The sequence below is a fragment of the Eucyclogobius newberryi genome, unplaced genomic scaffold, assembly GCF_026437365.1.
Source record: "Eucyclogobius newberryi isolate DKJ021-1_F unplaced genomic scaffold, fEucNew1.0.hap1 SCAF_2, whole genome shotgun sequence".
NCBI lineage: Eukaryota > Metazoa > Chordata > Actinopteri > Gobiiformes > Gobiidae > Eucyclogobius > Eucyclogobius newberryi.
In genome coordinates this window covers 39,129,978-39,147,117 of record NW_027315834.1, presented here as the reverse complement: position 1 = coordinate 39,147,117, position 17,140 = coordinate 39,129,978, and the positions used below count along the sequence as shown (strand labels likewise).

The 17,140-nt window shown below is 40.1% G+C and overlaps 1 protein-coding gene across 1 annotated transcript in view; it reads left to right on the top strand.

Moving 5' to 3' along the window:
• trabd2a (TraB domain containing 2A) overlaps positions 1 to 17,140 on the top strand; it is a 60,941-nt gene that overhangs the window by 21,268 nt on the left and 22,533 nt on the right. Inside the window, exons 3-4 of the mRNA XM_072455268.1 lie at positions 7,619 to 7,765; positions 8,881 to 9,055. Of these exons, the coding sequence (XP_072311369.1) occupies positions 7,619 to 7,765; positions 8,881 to 9,055 (322 nt within the window). The remainder of the gene's footprint in view (positions 1 to 7,618; positions 7,766 to 8,880; positions 9,056 to 17,140) is intronic.

Here is a 17,140-nt window from a genome sequence, read left to right as displayed (position 1 = left end):
ATCAATTTTCCTTTCAGAATGCGGTATAAAACATGATTATTTCATGATTTGCGCGGTGCGGCTTGGCGTTTTCCGACTTTGCTTTCCCCTCATCTCCAAATCAAAGGCCCCATATTTCCTTACGTGTGTCCGGTTTATGAAAATCAATATCTTCTCTTCAAAGCTCTGCAAAAATCTTCGGCTAATCCACGATGATGAAGCATAGTGCTATAGGCACACATGTACATCTGAGCACACGGGAGCGCGCTAATCTTATACAGGTGGAAACAAACGCACACACCAGTGGGAGGTCATTAGTGCCCTGTGGAATGCGGGGGTCAGATTTTAAAAGGCCTGGTTGATAAAGGGGATGTATGTCGGATCAAACAGAGAGGCGGGAGGGAGCGCGGTGCGCGATCAAAGCACAGAACGCAGAAATCTAACGATGTGTTGTGGACAAGACAGTGAAAGTTCCCCAAAAAGAGCAGGACAGACAACAGTGGAGCAAAGATGAGATGTGCAGTAAATATGAGTAGAAGTGCCAAGTTGGGTGTGTGTAAACGGAGGCTGCTCGGAAAGTGAAAGGCAGCTTGTTTAACATTATGATTTATGACATCGGAGACATACAACTATCAGTACATGGATGTTTTGTTTAGTTCAAATTAACTTTATACGGCAAATGGAAAATGAAAGTAGTTTCTCCGTTGTTACTTACGGCGTTGGCGTTTTTGTAGGCTTCAACTGCACAATGATTTTTCTCAAACTTTTCTTATTTAATGACACAAAGATAATTAGTTAATTTGTGTATGATCTCTAAGTCTGTATCTGTGATGAATGTGAGCTGATTTGTTAATAGACTGTATTTTATAGACCGCTCCAAAGAAAATGTAGATTTGCACGTTTTTGCTGCTCCCTGCATAACATCTATTTTGGAGTTAAATGTAAGGTCTAACTCAATTTGCACGGTTGCTAAGTTATTCAGCATCGTATCAATAGTAAAGAATGTTCTACAGAATTGAACAAGAAAAGGGCTGGGACAAGTTAATCGATAAATTAATCACAACTAATTTAATAATGAACTAATTGTCATCTGGACTACACTCAGACTACAGAACATGCAGGTTTCATGACGCAGACAAAGCAAGAATTACACTAAAATGACAAAGGAAACACACATTTACATTCACTTATGCTCCACCAGAAAAGCGTCATCACATTAGCTGCATCTGGGGCAAATTTAGGAAAAGTCTCTTCTATGGGCCTTTTGCAATCCAAAAAATGAATTGGATGATTAAAATAATAATTGTTTTTTATAATCGATTAGCTAAATGTTTGCTGAATGCTGGCAGCCCTTGATTGAAAACTATTTGTTGTAATAGAATTTGGTTTGAAATGCTTGTAAAATGACAACACAACTTTCTACAATCTTCGAGAATCTACTATTTGATTTAGATTTGATTTTTGGCCAAGGCGCCTGTTGCTAGTGTCGTGTTGTGGCCAGTCCCCGTCACACTCTGAGGCTGTATTTGACATTCATGAAGCAAAAAAGTGTTACTTTCCAAGGCATACAGTTCACTGGCAATATTTAGCCCTGACTATGACTTTTATTTTTGACAGTTACTGCTTTTTAAAACTACTCACGCTTCATCAAGTGACAGGACCGCACATAAATTTTACAGCCCGACGTTTAGATCTTCACGGCATTCATTTCTATACAGGCTGCAGCGTTAAAGACATAGTGATATACACTTTGCTATTATTATGGATGATGCTTGGGTTGGCACTGTTTGTACTGGCACCGTAGGACTAAAGGTTTCATGCTTACTTGACATTTGGGAGATTGAACGCTCTGTGAATTTCAAGAACTTCTACTTTTCTTGGCTTTCTTTTCCGGCATCACATTTAACCACAGTGTCACATGATTTCAAAACCTTTAGTCACATATGGATTTATTGGTTTAGGTTTGTAGATTGTCTAAATAGCATTGTCCTGCTTTGATGATTGTCGTCTTTTGTGACAGGGAGAGAGAGGGATGAGGTTGGAGCTGTCGGCTGAACTTCGGGGTCACGAGTCTGAAATGGAGGCTCCAGCCGTGTCAAAATATATAGTGTAGTTTATCTTTTTGCTGACATCTTCAAACATGAGGTGTCCATGGCAAAAGCATGCAGAGCATACAAGTTTTCTAATAATAAATGTTTTTCTCCAGTTTCTCTGTTGGACAATTTGACTTGATGAAGGGAACTTTGGAGAATAAGGGCATGTTCATACTTGGGACTAAACTAAGACTAAACATAAAACTAAACCTGACTAGCTTAACCAAGGACTTGAACAGGGTCAAAGCAAATCCACATCAGGACTAAACTGCACTCAATTTAGGTCCAAATAATGATTTTCAGATACACATGGATCCCAATTGACTCATCGTGGGCAATTGAGTTTATTTTAAATTTTTTTCCACAAACATATTCAACCATGAAACTAAGTAATTATTGTTTATTAAACCAAACCTAGCATATAAGTGCAGCCACAGCCAGTGTTTCCATTTTTCCAAAAACATATGAAATATCTCCTTTGAAACGTTCCCCTCTTTTTGACCGACTCTACATTTGGCCTGTTTTCCACCCGATTACTAAGTAAATTGCTGCCATCTCTCTTTGAAAAAAACCCTTCTCAACGAGGCTAATGACGTTTGTGCTGGAAGGTAATCCACCCTTTCATAAATGCAATTAATGTAACCTTCCCTCAGAGAGCCTCTTCGCAAACATGCACGCCACTTTTCTTGCAAATCCTGAGCTTAGCCAACGCTCTCCAAAGCAAAGAGCTCCGCGTTTTTTTCTGCCTTTTTCAGACGAACTGTCGGACACTTCACAACTCCACATGTGGGAATCTGAGCGCGGTGCTGCTGTGGACGCGCACACCCACTGCACTTCAGCTGAACAAGAGAGAGCATTACCATGACAAAGGACAATTATTGACTTTCATTGGCTGCGCTGGCTTTGATATCAGCCAGGGGTGGGTCTGTGAGTGTGCAAAAGGGGGACACAGCGGCGAAGAAGAAACAGGGACGGTTGGTACTAGATAAATGGGAAAATAAATCAGATGCATTGAATTTACTACAGAAGAGTTTGAAAATATGCCTCAAATTCATCATTGTCATGTGAACTTGTTGCAAAAAACTAAATTTAAATTTATTTGATTATTTTCTACTTGTTTTTAGGCCACTGGATTGTACACTTAGTATTTGAAAACAATGTTGACCTTGTAATAGAGCAGGTTTATGGCCTTGGTGGAGAAAAATAAATATATTTTCAAAGAGTCTTCAGTTACTGGCTAATTAATCTGTTTTGGATATGTCTTTTTTATAATAAACAATTTTAGTTGACACTTCTTACAATATGTTATATGGACTAGGCTTTGACTGATGGATTTTTGCAGGAAAAATTGCAGGAAATGTTCTTAAATCTATCAACATGGGGTTTTTCATGACCAAAGCAACTGATGGTGATTTGAAAAATAACTTTAAACTTTAAAGTTACAGTCCATGCAGTGGACTGCTCTACATAAAAGCTATAATAAGTACAGCTAAACTTTCTTAGAAAAAAATAATATCTCATATAAATATCTAATAGATATTTTTCTGATAGGCATTATGATCGTGATTTGATTTTTGATTTGTTTTTAAATTTTATTCTTTTTCGTAGTTTCGTAGTCACTTTTTAAACGTGTTCAGTGTAACCGACATTTGAGAGATGAAAAAATATAAACCCCATAGAAATGACAAGAAAAAACATTTTAGAACATGTTTGTAGAGGTCTAAACTACAGGGTTTTGCAGATTTTGTACATAAATAAGACAGGATATTTTGTTGGTTGCAGTGGAAAATAATGTAAGATAAATCATTGTGATTTGCTGATTGCGGGCATTGAAATTGCTTAAAAAAGTGCATATCTTTCTGACATATAGGCCCTCCGATATGTCGGTCTAAATTGTTGTGCACACAATGAACACTCGCCTCAACTTTGCGCACCCTTGAGATTTAATTTATCCATCCTTCCCCATCAGCATCCACCTCTGTCCCCTCTTTTATGTCACCTCTTCTCCCCTCGAGCCCTCCTCCCTGCTCAGTCATAATTTGCGGGGCTGAAAGGCAGTGTGAGCGGAGAAAGGGGAGAGCCTGCAGAAGCGATCCCAGTTCGGCGGCCGTGCCACAGATGTGAATCTTGTTTTTGTCGGGCCGGTCGGGGAGGGGCGGCGATAGGCTAATTTGCGTGGAATAAAGGCGGGGGGCCCTTTCATATGCAGAGCGCCCACTTTGATGCGCGGCCGATGAAAGCCCAAGGAGAGGCTGACCGAGAGCTGCATTGTCCCGGGACAAGAAGGCATCTGCTCCACGCTGCCCCGCGCTCCTCCTCTCCTCACCGTCCCACAAAGGGCCCCGCGAGAGGGAAAGTGTCATCGGAGCAGCTCACAGAACAGCACGGGAAAAACTCAGGGGTCGGCCCGCAGGGATTAGGCCAGTGGTTGTCAAACTGGTGCGAGTGACAGGAGGTTTGTAGATTAAGTTAGTATAGATTAGAGGCTAGGACATTATGGAATTTCCCCATGTGGGACAATAAAGGATTATCTTATGACTGGGCGATGCATCTGTTCCAGGATCGGTATTGGTCGTTATCAATATGTGTGAGCTCAGGGGTCATTCCCAAGAGAGGGACAAATTTAAACTAAAATATGTCAGTGTCTTTAGAAAATCATGCAACAATTTATTTTATATCCCAGAGAAACACATTTGGTTATTATTTTTCCCTAAAGTTAATTTGTAATATTTACTTCAACTTAACCAATCCGTGGGCCTTTCTATGGATTTTAAAATCATTATCAGTAATATCGTTATCAGCAAATATTGATTTCTGCTTATGAATCACCGCACATTAAGGACATTTTGATTGGAAAATAAACTTTGCGATGGTCATTAGCATTATGAAAAATGTGCTTAATTATTTTTTATTATTATTTTTACAGAACTAAAATCTTTTGTAACTTTCCCCTCCAAAACCTAGTTTTAGTTTTACTTTGGTTGTGGCAGCATTTGTTTTTATTAAAGAGAGGTAATACAGGAACCTATATGCCATATTTCTTTAAACTCACAATCTTTACAGTATAAATGACATGAAAACACTTAATAATAGTATCGTATATCTTGTGTATTTCACATCAGCGCCTTCAACCCATGATCTAAGAGCAGATAAACAGGACATGGACAAACATGCATTTACATAGCTTCACAGCTGACACAACACATCTCCCCTTCGACGAAAGGCTCCCATTGAGAAACAAATAAAGCCTTGTGAGTCCTCCATTCCCCTGACTTGTACGGTGAAAGGTGCGAGGAGTGATCAAAACGCCGGAGGTGACCTCTTTTGTGCAACTTCGATCCAAGAGGAGTGTGTTTCTGCGTATATAGTGTGGCGGCGGGGCCCACCGCAGAAAAGGACCCTCTGAAGAAACACTGGCCAATTTCACGCTCCCACAATGCCGCAGTATATGCAAGAGCAGTGGGGCCTGGGGAAAGTGTTAGCGGCCCTGAGAACACTGCTCCAGTAAATCTTAATCAATCAGTGCGTGCTCAATGGGGCACGACATGAGGGGGCAATTAACAGCCATCAGGGGCACCGTGACTAACGATTAAGTCATCAGGGCTTTGAAGCTGCCCCTTTTGTTTGCACTGTAACGCCACATTTAGGGGCTTCATTGATGGCCCTTATTTCCGACTGAAGATGTTTTACTGACTGTTTGGAAACTTTGGTTACCTCTATGGTTTTGCACAAACACACATTTGTTGAGTTGTTTCTTTCATTTCCAATGATTAGTTGCAAAACATCTGCTCATAGTGAATTGGCGATGTTTGTAATACATGCAAGATCAGGATTGCTTTATATGTCCAAAATAAAATTAGGAGATATGCTACCACACTGAAAAACATGCCCATAAAACACGGTGTAGACTGTAATACACTCATGCATAGACAGGACCAGCTCAAATGTCTGTGGCTAAAGTGCTCAATTACAAAACATTTTACTCACAATTATTTGGCACATAATTTAAATTAGTACTTAGTCTAAATGAACATGCAGTGAAAGTATAGACCTAACTAACTAATAAACTTCAAAACTAGTGCACTGGAGTCGTGTTACTACCCCCATATGGACGAGAGCATCATAATCAAATAACCTTCATGGGCATAAATAACACAAATTATAAGGAATAACAAATACAGTCAAATTTTACCTGGTATTTTTTCTCCCACTCACATAAACAGTGCAGCCCCTTTATGCACTCAGCTCTTAAAGCTCTTTGCTGGACACCTCCACCTCTGGCGTTGGACACCTGTTCGGTCTGGGCCAGGCTGGACCATGCAGACTTGAATGTGCTCAGCTTAGAGAGGACCCTCTGTTTGGCAAACCGGATAAATCCCCACCGTCACATCACGCTCACCCAAAATCCTGAGACTGACAACACGTACGATCAAAGCTAACCACAACGTGTGTTCCGTTCTCACGCCCTCCAAACCACGCAGCATCCCACCGAGCACTCAGGTGTCCTTGTTGTCCTGGACCTGGTCTTGGTTTTGTCCGGTTAAATTGGCACAAGCCTCTTTACGCCAGCGTTATGGTCAGGAAGGTCGCAGAATAGCACCCTAGATACGCCCCTGGAAAAGGCTCCCGTTAACGCTAAGTCCGGGGGCAAAATATGGCCCGTTGTTTTTGTGAAGAAAAAGCATCTGCTCTTGGCTACTATGGTGGTGGCAGTGGGAAGGAGATGGAAATTATGTTTTGTTGCAATTGATCCTGCTGCCGTATATAGGACCTTTTTGTCTAGTAGATATATAGACCAATAATAAACTGTTTTATTCATCAACTCTATCATGTTAAAGGGCTTATACCTGATTTTTACTGTCTTAAAATGTGAAAAACAGAACTAGTTCATCATTGAGCATCCTCAATATAAAGCTAAGAAACATTAGCATGCTAACAGCAGACTTCCTGCTTCGCTGTGGTCCCATTTTCACCTGAATAGATGCTTTTACGATATATCTTTACTGTACCGTAACCCTATAACATACAAAAAATTAGGTAACAGCCCTTTAGTAATGTCCTTCACGAAAAACCTACACATCTGGTTGTTCGACGTCGTTTTAGAGCTTTCTTACAAATACAGTATTTACTCTACATCTTTCTATATGATTGCTTTAACTAATAATACCATCCAAGTCGGTGACAATAAACCCTTGCAAGCTAATGAATCAAGTTGGCCATTTAAGCTAAACAAAACAAGTACAATCTTGACCTGGAGTCTCATTCATCAGAGGCAGGGACTGAAAGGAAACCCAGTAGCATGATGTATGATTTCCCCAGGCCAAATTCTGGAGTCTGCTAAAACTCTCCCAATCCCTCAAAAGCACAGACACACAGAAAACCTTTTCAACATTTTTCTTGGACAAACTCACAAAATTAAATCACTATTACAAAGATTCAAGGGCAGATCTGTTTGGATTGTGTTGCCTTACATAATGGCGTACTACATTCCCATGGTTAGGAGTTAGAAAATGATTGGAGACTTATTTGAAATGCTTTTGTTCCAGGTGATCTTTGCCCTGAATCAGACGCTGCTGCAGCAGGAGTCGTTGCGGGCCGGGAGTGTGCAGGTCCCGTACACCACCGAAGATCTGATCCGCCATTACAACTGTGGAGATCTCAATTCTGTCATCTTCAAGCATGACACTTCACAGGTATAATCCACTTTAGAACGAGTAATATGCACGACCCTAGAGACTGCAACAGTTAAGTTATTATGATATAAACAGCCACCGAAAAAGCACTATACATACTAAGTGTACTTTTTGGAGTGCAGATCACTTAATTTAGCGTCTAAAATAGTCACGGTTTTTAGCTTTTAGTTCTTATGGCTAAATTGTGACCTGAACAATCTTGATTATTGATTAACTGAATAATCTTGACATCCTTAACCACAGACACAGACATAGGAGGCAAGGTCAGTGAGGTAACTCAACGACACAATCCTGCTGACAGAATACTGCTGACAGAGTTTGTAATAGCAACCATTGATTGTTTCACCGGCTTTATTCAAATTTTACAATAATTTGGTTCATAAAATGGAAAAAAATGTACATTTTAATATAATGGGCCAATGGAATCTTACCACATGTGGAAAAGATGGCCGCTCCAACCTTTTTTATTCTATAATATTATCAACTAGTCCAAAGGAATTATTGTAAATAAATAGCAGGAGTGTAACAGTACATTCCAATCACAAAATGTTTTTGTTCTTGGGAGGCATCAGTTCAGTATGATGAAGAATAGACCACACAAGAAGCGTTAAAAATCCATAAATCTAGTTTATGGCCTAATAGTGTCAATGTGAAAAGTACTTTTATGAACTTCTTTAGTCATCCTTTGTAGCCTTCCACTATTACTTGATGTATCGCTCTCGTCTTACCTGGTTCTACCACTTTCTGAGGCGTTAATAAGCTCGAGGTCCTTGTGCCCTTTGGCCTGTGCGATCTCTTTGACACAACCTCTGAACTGTGAGCTCACCTCTGCTCCCCCGAGTGACACCCTTCCCCCTTCACTCTGCCTCTTGCTGCACTTTGCCAAATTTAGCCTTCTTTCTTTCCCAGCTCCTCTCTCTACTTTTTTGTCTGCTTTGTCCCGAGTTCATTGTTCTAACGTGTCTTTGTCTCTCTTTTGCTTGACTCTGTGCACCTGCATCTTTCCAAACCTTCTTGAGTGAGTTCATTCTCTTGACATTTATTCAAGTTATATATTGCATGTGTGCTAAATAATAAAGACACTGCTAACTATTCAATACATTTTCCAATCTTAGGTCCCTAACTTCAAAAACGTGACCTTACCGCCCAGTGAGCAGGTGACAGCGCAGGAGATCGACAGTTACTTCAGACAGGAGCTGATCTACAAGAGGAACGAGCGCATGGGCAAACGAGTCAGGGCGCTGCTGGACGAGCAGCCGGACAAGAGCTTCTTCTTTGCCTTCGGAGCAGGTCAGTCTCGGGTGTAGATGTTTTCAGTCTGCCCAGGAAGATGGAAAGAGCAAATGTTGGATAGATTAGAGAAAATGTGGAAGCCTGACACAGCTCACAGGCTCATAGCAAAAGGATCCACTCACCGCTGTGTATTTGTTGCACGTGTCATACTTTTCACACCTCAGATTTGGCAGTAGTTAGTGTTGTTCTTAGTCTTCTGTATTATCTTCCTCCATATTCATTTTGTTAAAGGGCCTTTGCCACATAATGTATGTATTGTACAAACATATATTTGAGTGAAAATGAGACCACAGTGCTTACTCTGCATCTAATTACACAGTGTTGTTTTCTTTGCAAAGCAAGAAGTGGTCCGTTAGCATGCACAGGTTTATTCAGCGTGGTTTGAGGCTGTGTTGTCCTCAGAGTGTATGTGCAGATCTCTAAAAGAAGCTACTGGGCCTCTGAACATGGACCAAGAACCATGCTTCCCTCGCGTAATGCCCAGCGGCCTGTAGTGGCCACTAAAAAACACTGTGACATAAGCCAAGCTTCAGCAGCAGAAGTGAGGGGAAACAGGCTTATTTAGTTATATTTCAGAACAATTTATCAACCCTATAATTTTAGATTTTATTGGTCAAATACTGCTTGCCTTGACTGTTTGTTAGTTTTACATAAGACGTCAAATTTTTTTCTGTGAGAGTTGTAATGAACTCATCATGATATTAAGATATTTAAGATGCTGAGAATGCATTAGGAAAGTGAGCGATGTGGAAATGCCAAGAGTTTAAAACTAAGTGGTTCTTGTAAAAATCAGGTACAGCACCTTTAACAAAATTGGTTAATCCGCCTGTGAGTCATTCCCATCTGAATTTGTGGAGATATTGCCTGACCAGCCAGTCCCTTCTATTCTGTTCTAATGCAGAAGGGTCGGAAACAGACTAAAGGAGCGTCAAAAAACTTGGGGGATCCATCCACACCTGCTAATTTGTTGCACTTGTCTCTCAAATGTAGAAGACATCTCCTCTGAATATCCTCGTAACATTCAGAACACAGTATATTTACAGTTTAGTTCTTTGCTTGTTGATTCAGTAGAAATCCACACTATTTCTTCCCCCTTTTTCACCCGTAAGCCGCCATGTTTGTTTAGACACTAACGGCCTTTCCCTGGGGGATTAATCCGCCTGTCAATCACGCCCTTTCAAAATCAAGAAGACAGGATATGATTCCAGACCAAAACATGTAAAGAAGTGTCAGAGCGTGTGGTCTTGGCTTGTCAGGCAAGTGGAGATGAGGGATGGTTCAAAATCATACGTCCTTACATTTGAAAAGCACATTTTGGCCACATTGGTATCAGTAATGGGAAGGAGATGGAACGGGTGAGGAGGCTGATGGTTTGGTTGCTGCGGTAGATACAGCAGTGGAGGAGGGCTGCGGTATAAAAGAACCATAAAATTATTATTCTATTGGCTTTCACAACACAAAGTAGGAAGCGGCAAAAGAGAGAGCGGACAAGGGTCTTTTGAAACAGTCAATAGCGGTGTCAAAGCGTCACATCTCACCAGGTCAGGTTTGCGGTTAAACTATTTTAACCTAAATTGTTTCTATAACCCCAAAGGTCTCCTGCATCTGCTTTCAACGACACCGATAGCGCAGCACTTCATTCGTCAGGGGCAGCTTTATAGATTACCTGGGCTGTTTCTTATGTGGACGACTCCATAAAACACGTGGTCAGGTTATCAGCTCAGGACTAACGAAGAGCAGACACAGGACCTCCCTAAGTCCATCTGAATACTTTTTAAAATGTCAGAGCAATACTTTGAATTCCGCGGCAAGCTCATAAGTAGCGTATGGCTGATAAGAGTCTGGGGTTAAACTGAGGAGGATCAAGAGAGCAGATAACACCACAGACTTGTCTCTCTAAAGTCTGTCTGCATGCGCCGTCCTGTTCACTCGTTGAACTCATGACTGGAGCCGATCCCGGTATCTCGAGCTCTGGACAATCAGGACGGAGAGTCACAGGGCTGGAGGGCAACCATAAACTCTGATTCATTCAGCAGTCACTGTCTGAAATGGTGTTGTCAGGATTAATTTATGAATCAAAACGTCTTGCAACACAATTTGTACAAAACGTAATTCAAAGTGCTTCACAAACGATACATTAAAATCACAATAATGATGCAAACAAACAAAAGCATAAATAATCACGTTAAAATAATCACGGAATTGAACATTGCCAGGCTTCACAACTTCAGTAAGACAATTCTAACATTCAACGTAACGACAATACATCATTGCATAACATAAAACGTCAGTGGTGAGCTCGTTTTTATGGTTTTATGTGTTTTATTTTATTCAATCGGCATTCAGGGCACTTTCTAATTTATTGTAACCATTAGTCTTGTGTCTTGTTTTTATTGTTTGTTGTATAATGTATGTTTGGAAGCCAACTCCAACGGCAAACTAAAACCATATCAGCATTATGCAGTACAGTCTTTATTCCACAGGAGCCTAAATCCCTTCATATACTCAGAAAACACATTTGCAAAACGCTTTATTTAAAAAAAATCTGTGTTATGCATTTTTAAATTGCATAGAATTATGTTTCCCCAAATAGAATATTGAATTATCATCTGTAATTCTATATCCAATAATAGAATCATGATTGTGACCGTACTAAATGATGACGGCTGACACAACAAAGCAGAATTTCCAGACTCATCCATTACACAGTAGAACGAGAGTATCAAGTTTTTACAGTCACATTTTCCCGCTGATGCCCGAGCCATAAAAGCAATTTTCCGAAAAAAAAAAACAAAAAAAAAAGAGAGAGAGAACTTTCTACTGCGAGCATTTCAAAGGCTAACGCGCGAGGGGGAGCGGAGGGCCTTCACAGTCTGCTGCCCGGTGAATTGGCAGGAAACAGCTGAGGAAAAGCAGACACACACAGCCGTCCGCACACTCTCCACTCCTAACAAGGGCCGCATTTCACGGGCCGTCCCAGAGGAGCGGCCTTTACAAGGAGACGGCTGGGGTAAGGTGCCTTAGATGTGCGCTCGCTTTAGGGGGAGTAGAGTGAAAGTGATACGCCCAATCAGCCCGGCAGCGGCACTTGCAGACGTGCAGAGGGCAGGTGGGGTTTGGAACGGGGACTAACTACACACCCTTCTCCGGCCCAGGATGGACCCAAATGTGTCCTCAATTATCCCAGGAGGGGCCGAGGGGACACGCACTACAATGCACTCCATTATAAACCTCCACTTCCACCGTCACAATCAGCTGAGGGAGCAGACTTCTCACAGAGTCGAGTTACACATTTCTGAAGTAGAAGAAATTGTTTATGGAAATGGTGAATTAGAAAGGCCCAACGGCGCAGAGGCAGAACTGTGTGAGTGGCATTTGGCTCGAGCTCATGGAAGAGAACAGCTTCAGTGTCGTTTAGGGTGATTTTTTAATACGGTTTTGTTATTTAGAAAAAGTCTTATTCTTTTGCGTGACGTTATTGTGGCGCTTTTGGATTTCTTTCCTGCCAAATGCATGTAAATATAGTCAATCAATATCTGGGTCCAAATGTGGTCCAAATACCACGAGATGACAAGAACAGAGCAAATATAGACTACGACTACGACTTCTACTACTACTACTACTACTACTACTACTACTACTACTACTACTACTACTACTACTACTACAACCCATCAGGAAGTCAGACTCACCACAAATCACGGCTTATAACTCACTTGTTTAAACTGGCCTTTTCCTTAAAAGAGACATATTGTTCTCTCTTTCCAGGCACTTAGTATGTTATGTATATTATATGTGTGTCATCATTTTACATTTTTTTTTAATTGTAAACCGTAATCTTGATCTAAAATGGCTTAGTAATAAACAGTTCCACTAGCGTCTTGTTCAAATTTGCAAACCTGAACTCTTTGTATTGACATTTCATGGATTTGATTGTCATTTACATGTTTTTACTATAGAAATGTGGCTTTGGTGCTTTGCTGGTGGTGCAGTGGTTTAGTACGTTACACATATGTGGTTGCTGTCACCGTGGTGTCGTGGGTTTGAGTCCAGCCCTTGACTTTTCCAGACCATCTCTTCCCCTTTCACACTACCATGGTCTGTCAAATGCAACTTTTATGACATTTTAAAACCGAAATGTATCACTCTAAATCTTAGTTTGACAAAAAAAAGGGCAGTGGGTGGAGATAGGGGGTAGGTGAAACAGGAATTTTCTGAGCATTTGAGCCTCAGTTACAGAATTACACAAACGTGCATGAATTAATTTAACAACCTGTAGTAAATAATGATGAGGAAACACAATTGTAACAAGATTAAAGACGACTTGACAAAAAATGTCTCCTTTAATGCTGTTCTTGAATGTCATTGTTTGTCTTTTCTTTGCATATAAATCTTCTTTGAGTGTCCAAAAAGTGCTATATATGTGATTTACTACTACTACTACTACTACTACTACTACTACTACTACTACTACTACTACTACTACTACTACTACTACTACTATTGCCTTTACAAAGCTGTGTAAAGCAAAACATCTTCCATAATACGCTTTCAGTTTTTCTAATCTTCACAAACAGTGGAAACACATTTCACGTTTCCCAGATAGCACTCGTGGACGTTTGTAATAAATTCTAATGACTTGACATCCGTCCAGGCCTACTTTAAAACTCCGAATCAATAGAATTAGCTTGGAGTTTGTTTGGAAAGCCAGCACATAGTTAACATACCGCTCTTCCACATTAGCCTACAGGGGTCGGACCGGCACAATCCACACTGACCTGCGATATGTGGAAAATGGCTGAGGCTTTGGGATTTTTCAAGCTGCACTGCCACAACATGTTACGAAATCAGTTTACGTTCAATCCTTCACTCGCAGTCGTGGTTCATTGATAAATGCGTTGGGGTTTTGGAAATTATGCTGTAATATGGGTGCGGTTTGGTTCAGTAATTGTAATGGATTGGAGATTTGAGTTTCAAGAGGGCGCTGTATGACTCAAAAGTGAAAGGCTGGCTCCATCTGTGCTACCAGCGGTTACATATCGCAGTTGGTATCACGGTGTCAAATTTTAGTGTTAAAAATCACAATTCGACCATTATACGTGACCAAACAGCAGACAAATCTTTCATTTCTTTCAATCTCACTGTCTAACATGCTATTGTTCTTCAGGTTTGTCACCAGTTTTATGAAATCAAACTTTCTGGTGGACAAAATCAAGTAAATATATTGTGTCAATCCAACAGAAATGTGTCAAAACATGTCTTTAAACATATTAGTTGAGTTTTAATTATCAGACAAATGTGAAATGTCTGTCAAATCAACCACAAAAGCGCAGAAATATCACCTGATACTATAATATGTGAAAGAGTGAAAGATTACAACACAACTTTACTGCACGTTTTTATTCAGCTCCTTTTTTTTCACTATTAACTATATACTCGACATTCACATTTTGCTTATGTTCACAACAACATTCTCAATAGTATCTACCGGTAAATTTGGATGTATTGTCCACCTCTAGTCACAATTATTATCATTTTATATTGTGCCCTGAATAATCACAATTAATAATCTCTTCATGCCTGGTTGTGTCCTTCACCTTCGCCTTGACATGTTATAGATCGTGGTCACTGGTCAAGAAAGGTCATAGTTGTACAAGAACCGCAAGTTAGTTTGTCCTTGGACAGCTGAGGTCAATATTGTCTTCCCACTTGACCACACACAGGCGCAAATGAGACCAATCTCCAAAAGAATCCAAGACCTTTTTAAGGGTTTTTAAATACGTGTTTGCTAAATCATTAATGGTCAGCCGTGACATTGTGCCAAACCAGGGCTCATACTTCTAACCCCAAATGTTTTCACTGCAGTTTAAAGTACCGCCACATACTTACGGCGTTTTGTTTTTATATTATTACTATTATTATAATCCCTTCCCACACGGTGTCCTGCTTTAGAGGTGAAATGTGGAAAATGTATGATGTCACAATTAATTATAGCATTGATTTAATCTCACAAACAAAGGTATAAAGTGATATTTATGGTCTATTCACATTATGTTCAAAACTTGAACCTTACAGGCACATTTTAGCACATTCCTGATGCATTTTAGATATTGTCCAAACATTGTTATAGAGAAAATGCAAAAAACACACTGAGATATTATTTTTTCCTCAATATCGCCCGCCCCAGTCCTACATTATCTTAACCTAGGAATGCATTGCCTGTTTATGCCTGTATAAACAGACCTTGATTTTGCATCGATGAGCTTCTTTCTTTACATTTATTTAACCAGTGCGCTCCGGTGGACAGTAGACATAGTGTCCAGCTCACAGTGCACGGATCAGAGTCAAATATTTTCACAGCGCCGCAGAGTTCAGCTGCGTATGACACGGGAACAAGTGGTCCATAAAATAATCAAATCATCTTTTTTGCGCTGACGGCAGTGTGGAGCAAGCAGCGGTGTTCAGCTGTGTCGTCGAGCCGATGGAGAGAGAGTTTGTTTTTCCACTGGTCTGGTCAGAGCGGCGGTCAGGAAGGCAACAGTCAAACAAACATCAGCGGTCACTGGTCGAACTGTTCAAATACGACTTTCAGCAAAGTGCGACGATATTGTCTATTTTAGCTCATGAGCGTGTCCCAATAACGTTTGGGATTATGAAAGATAATTGAAGGAACAAAACATTGGCTGCGATAAATTAATGCCAGAATGAAGCACTTACACATACTTATTTAGTAGCTATATTTAGTCATAGAATTACTTATTTGATCCTCTACAGCTGAAATCTTATTGTTCTACAAGAAATTCCCCACCAATTTTTTTATGATAAATATTGTGCCCAAAAAAGCCCAAATAAGGTTTGTTCCAGCTATTATTTATTTAAAGACACGCTGATATACTAATTATCATGACAGATATATTGATGGTTGCAAATTTAAATGTTAAAATAGCAGCAAAATATGACACTTTTGAGTCTTTGAGTGCTAATTGAATAATACATTTAATAGTCTTCCCAAGATGGAATTTACAACCATATTTTTTTTTAAATTACAACACAGTTGTTCTGCTTTATGATCCATGTAATAAGTAATTAACTGTAAGTAAATTAGGGCTGTCAGTAACAATAACTTCAATAGTCACAACACAAGTCAGCGATTATATTTTTTGATTAGTCGACTAGTCAAACAAAAATTTCTTTTGTACAGTGAGGTATTTTAAATACATTATCAGGCAAACAAAGGTTGCTATATGGTGACTAAAAGGCTTTAGATAGAGACTATTTAAGAATAAACTGTATTATTGATGAGAATTAGACATTGTTTATTGTTTTTTGACATTTTGATTCAATAATGTCGTTGTCTTTGTTATGAACAGGTATTTTCGCATGTGTTTTAGAGTTTGCACGGTCCAGATAGTGATTATCAAAGTATCGTGATCTCTTTTTCAGGCTGATAACGTTACATTATGAACCAAACTTTCCCACGCTATAAACGTGGGTTCCTAAAACACCACCTTGACATTTACTGACATTCAGCTGTACTTTTCAACCTTTTTCTTTCTTTTTGTTAAGGAACATTATGTCAAACTTCACTTACAGCTCAGGGTATTGCATTGGACGCATAAGCCTTTTCCTGTTCTCACAAAACAGTATTATATTGTTCAAAGATTTACTAAATATCTGTGGGATTTGTGCAATAATTCATCTTTTCAAAAGGCCTGCCTGAGGATGTTGTCATGGCTTACTTACGGTGCTGTAGTAAAGTAAATACCTCCTGGAACTGTGTCTCTTACCTCCATGTGCTTGTCCAAAGTAGCGGGCCCATCACTCAAACGCTGATGTTGAATAAGCGCCAGACATGTGGAAGCCGTTTTGGGCCTTTTCTTTATTCACATAGGTCCAGTAACTCTACCCATGTATACAGTACGGAGCCGCGTCGCCTTTTAAACTCTCCGCCTGGCACTGCTCATTTTTAATAAAACGATTTGTTTACATATCTCTGAAAGCCCGGTCCTCAATTTCAACCAGATTTTTCCCGTTTTAAGGCAGAACTTGAAGGCAGTCGGGCTGAAGTCTTGCTCAGCTCCA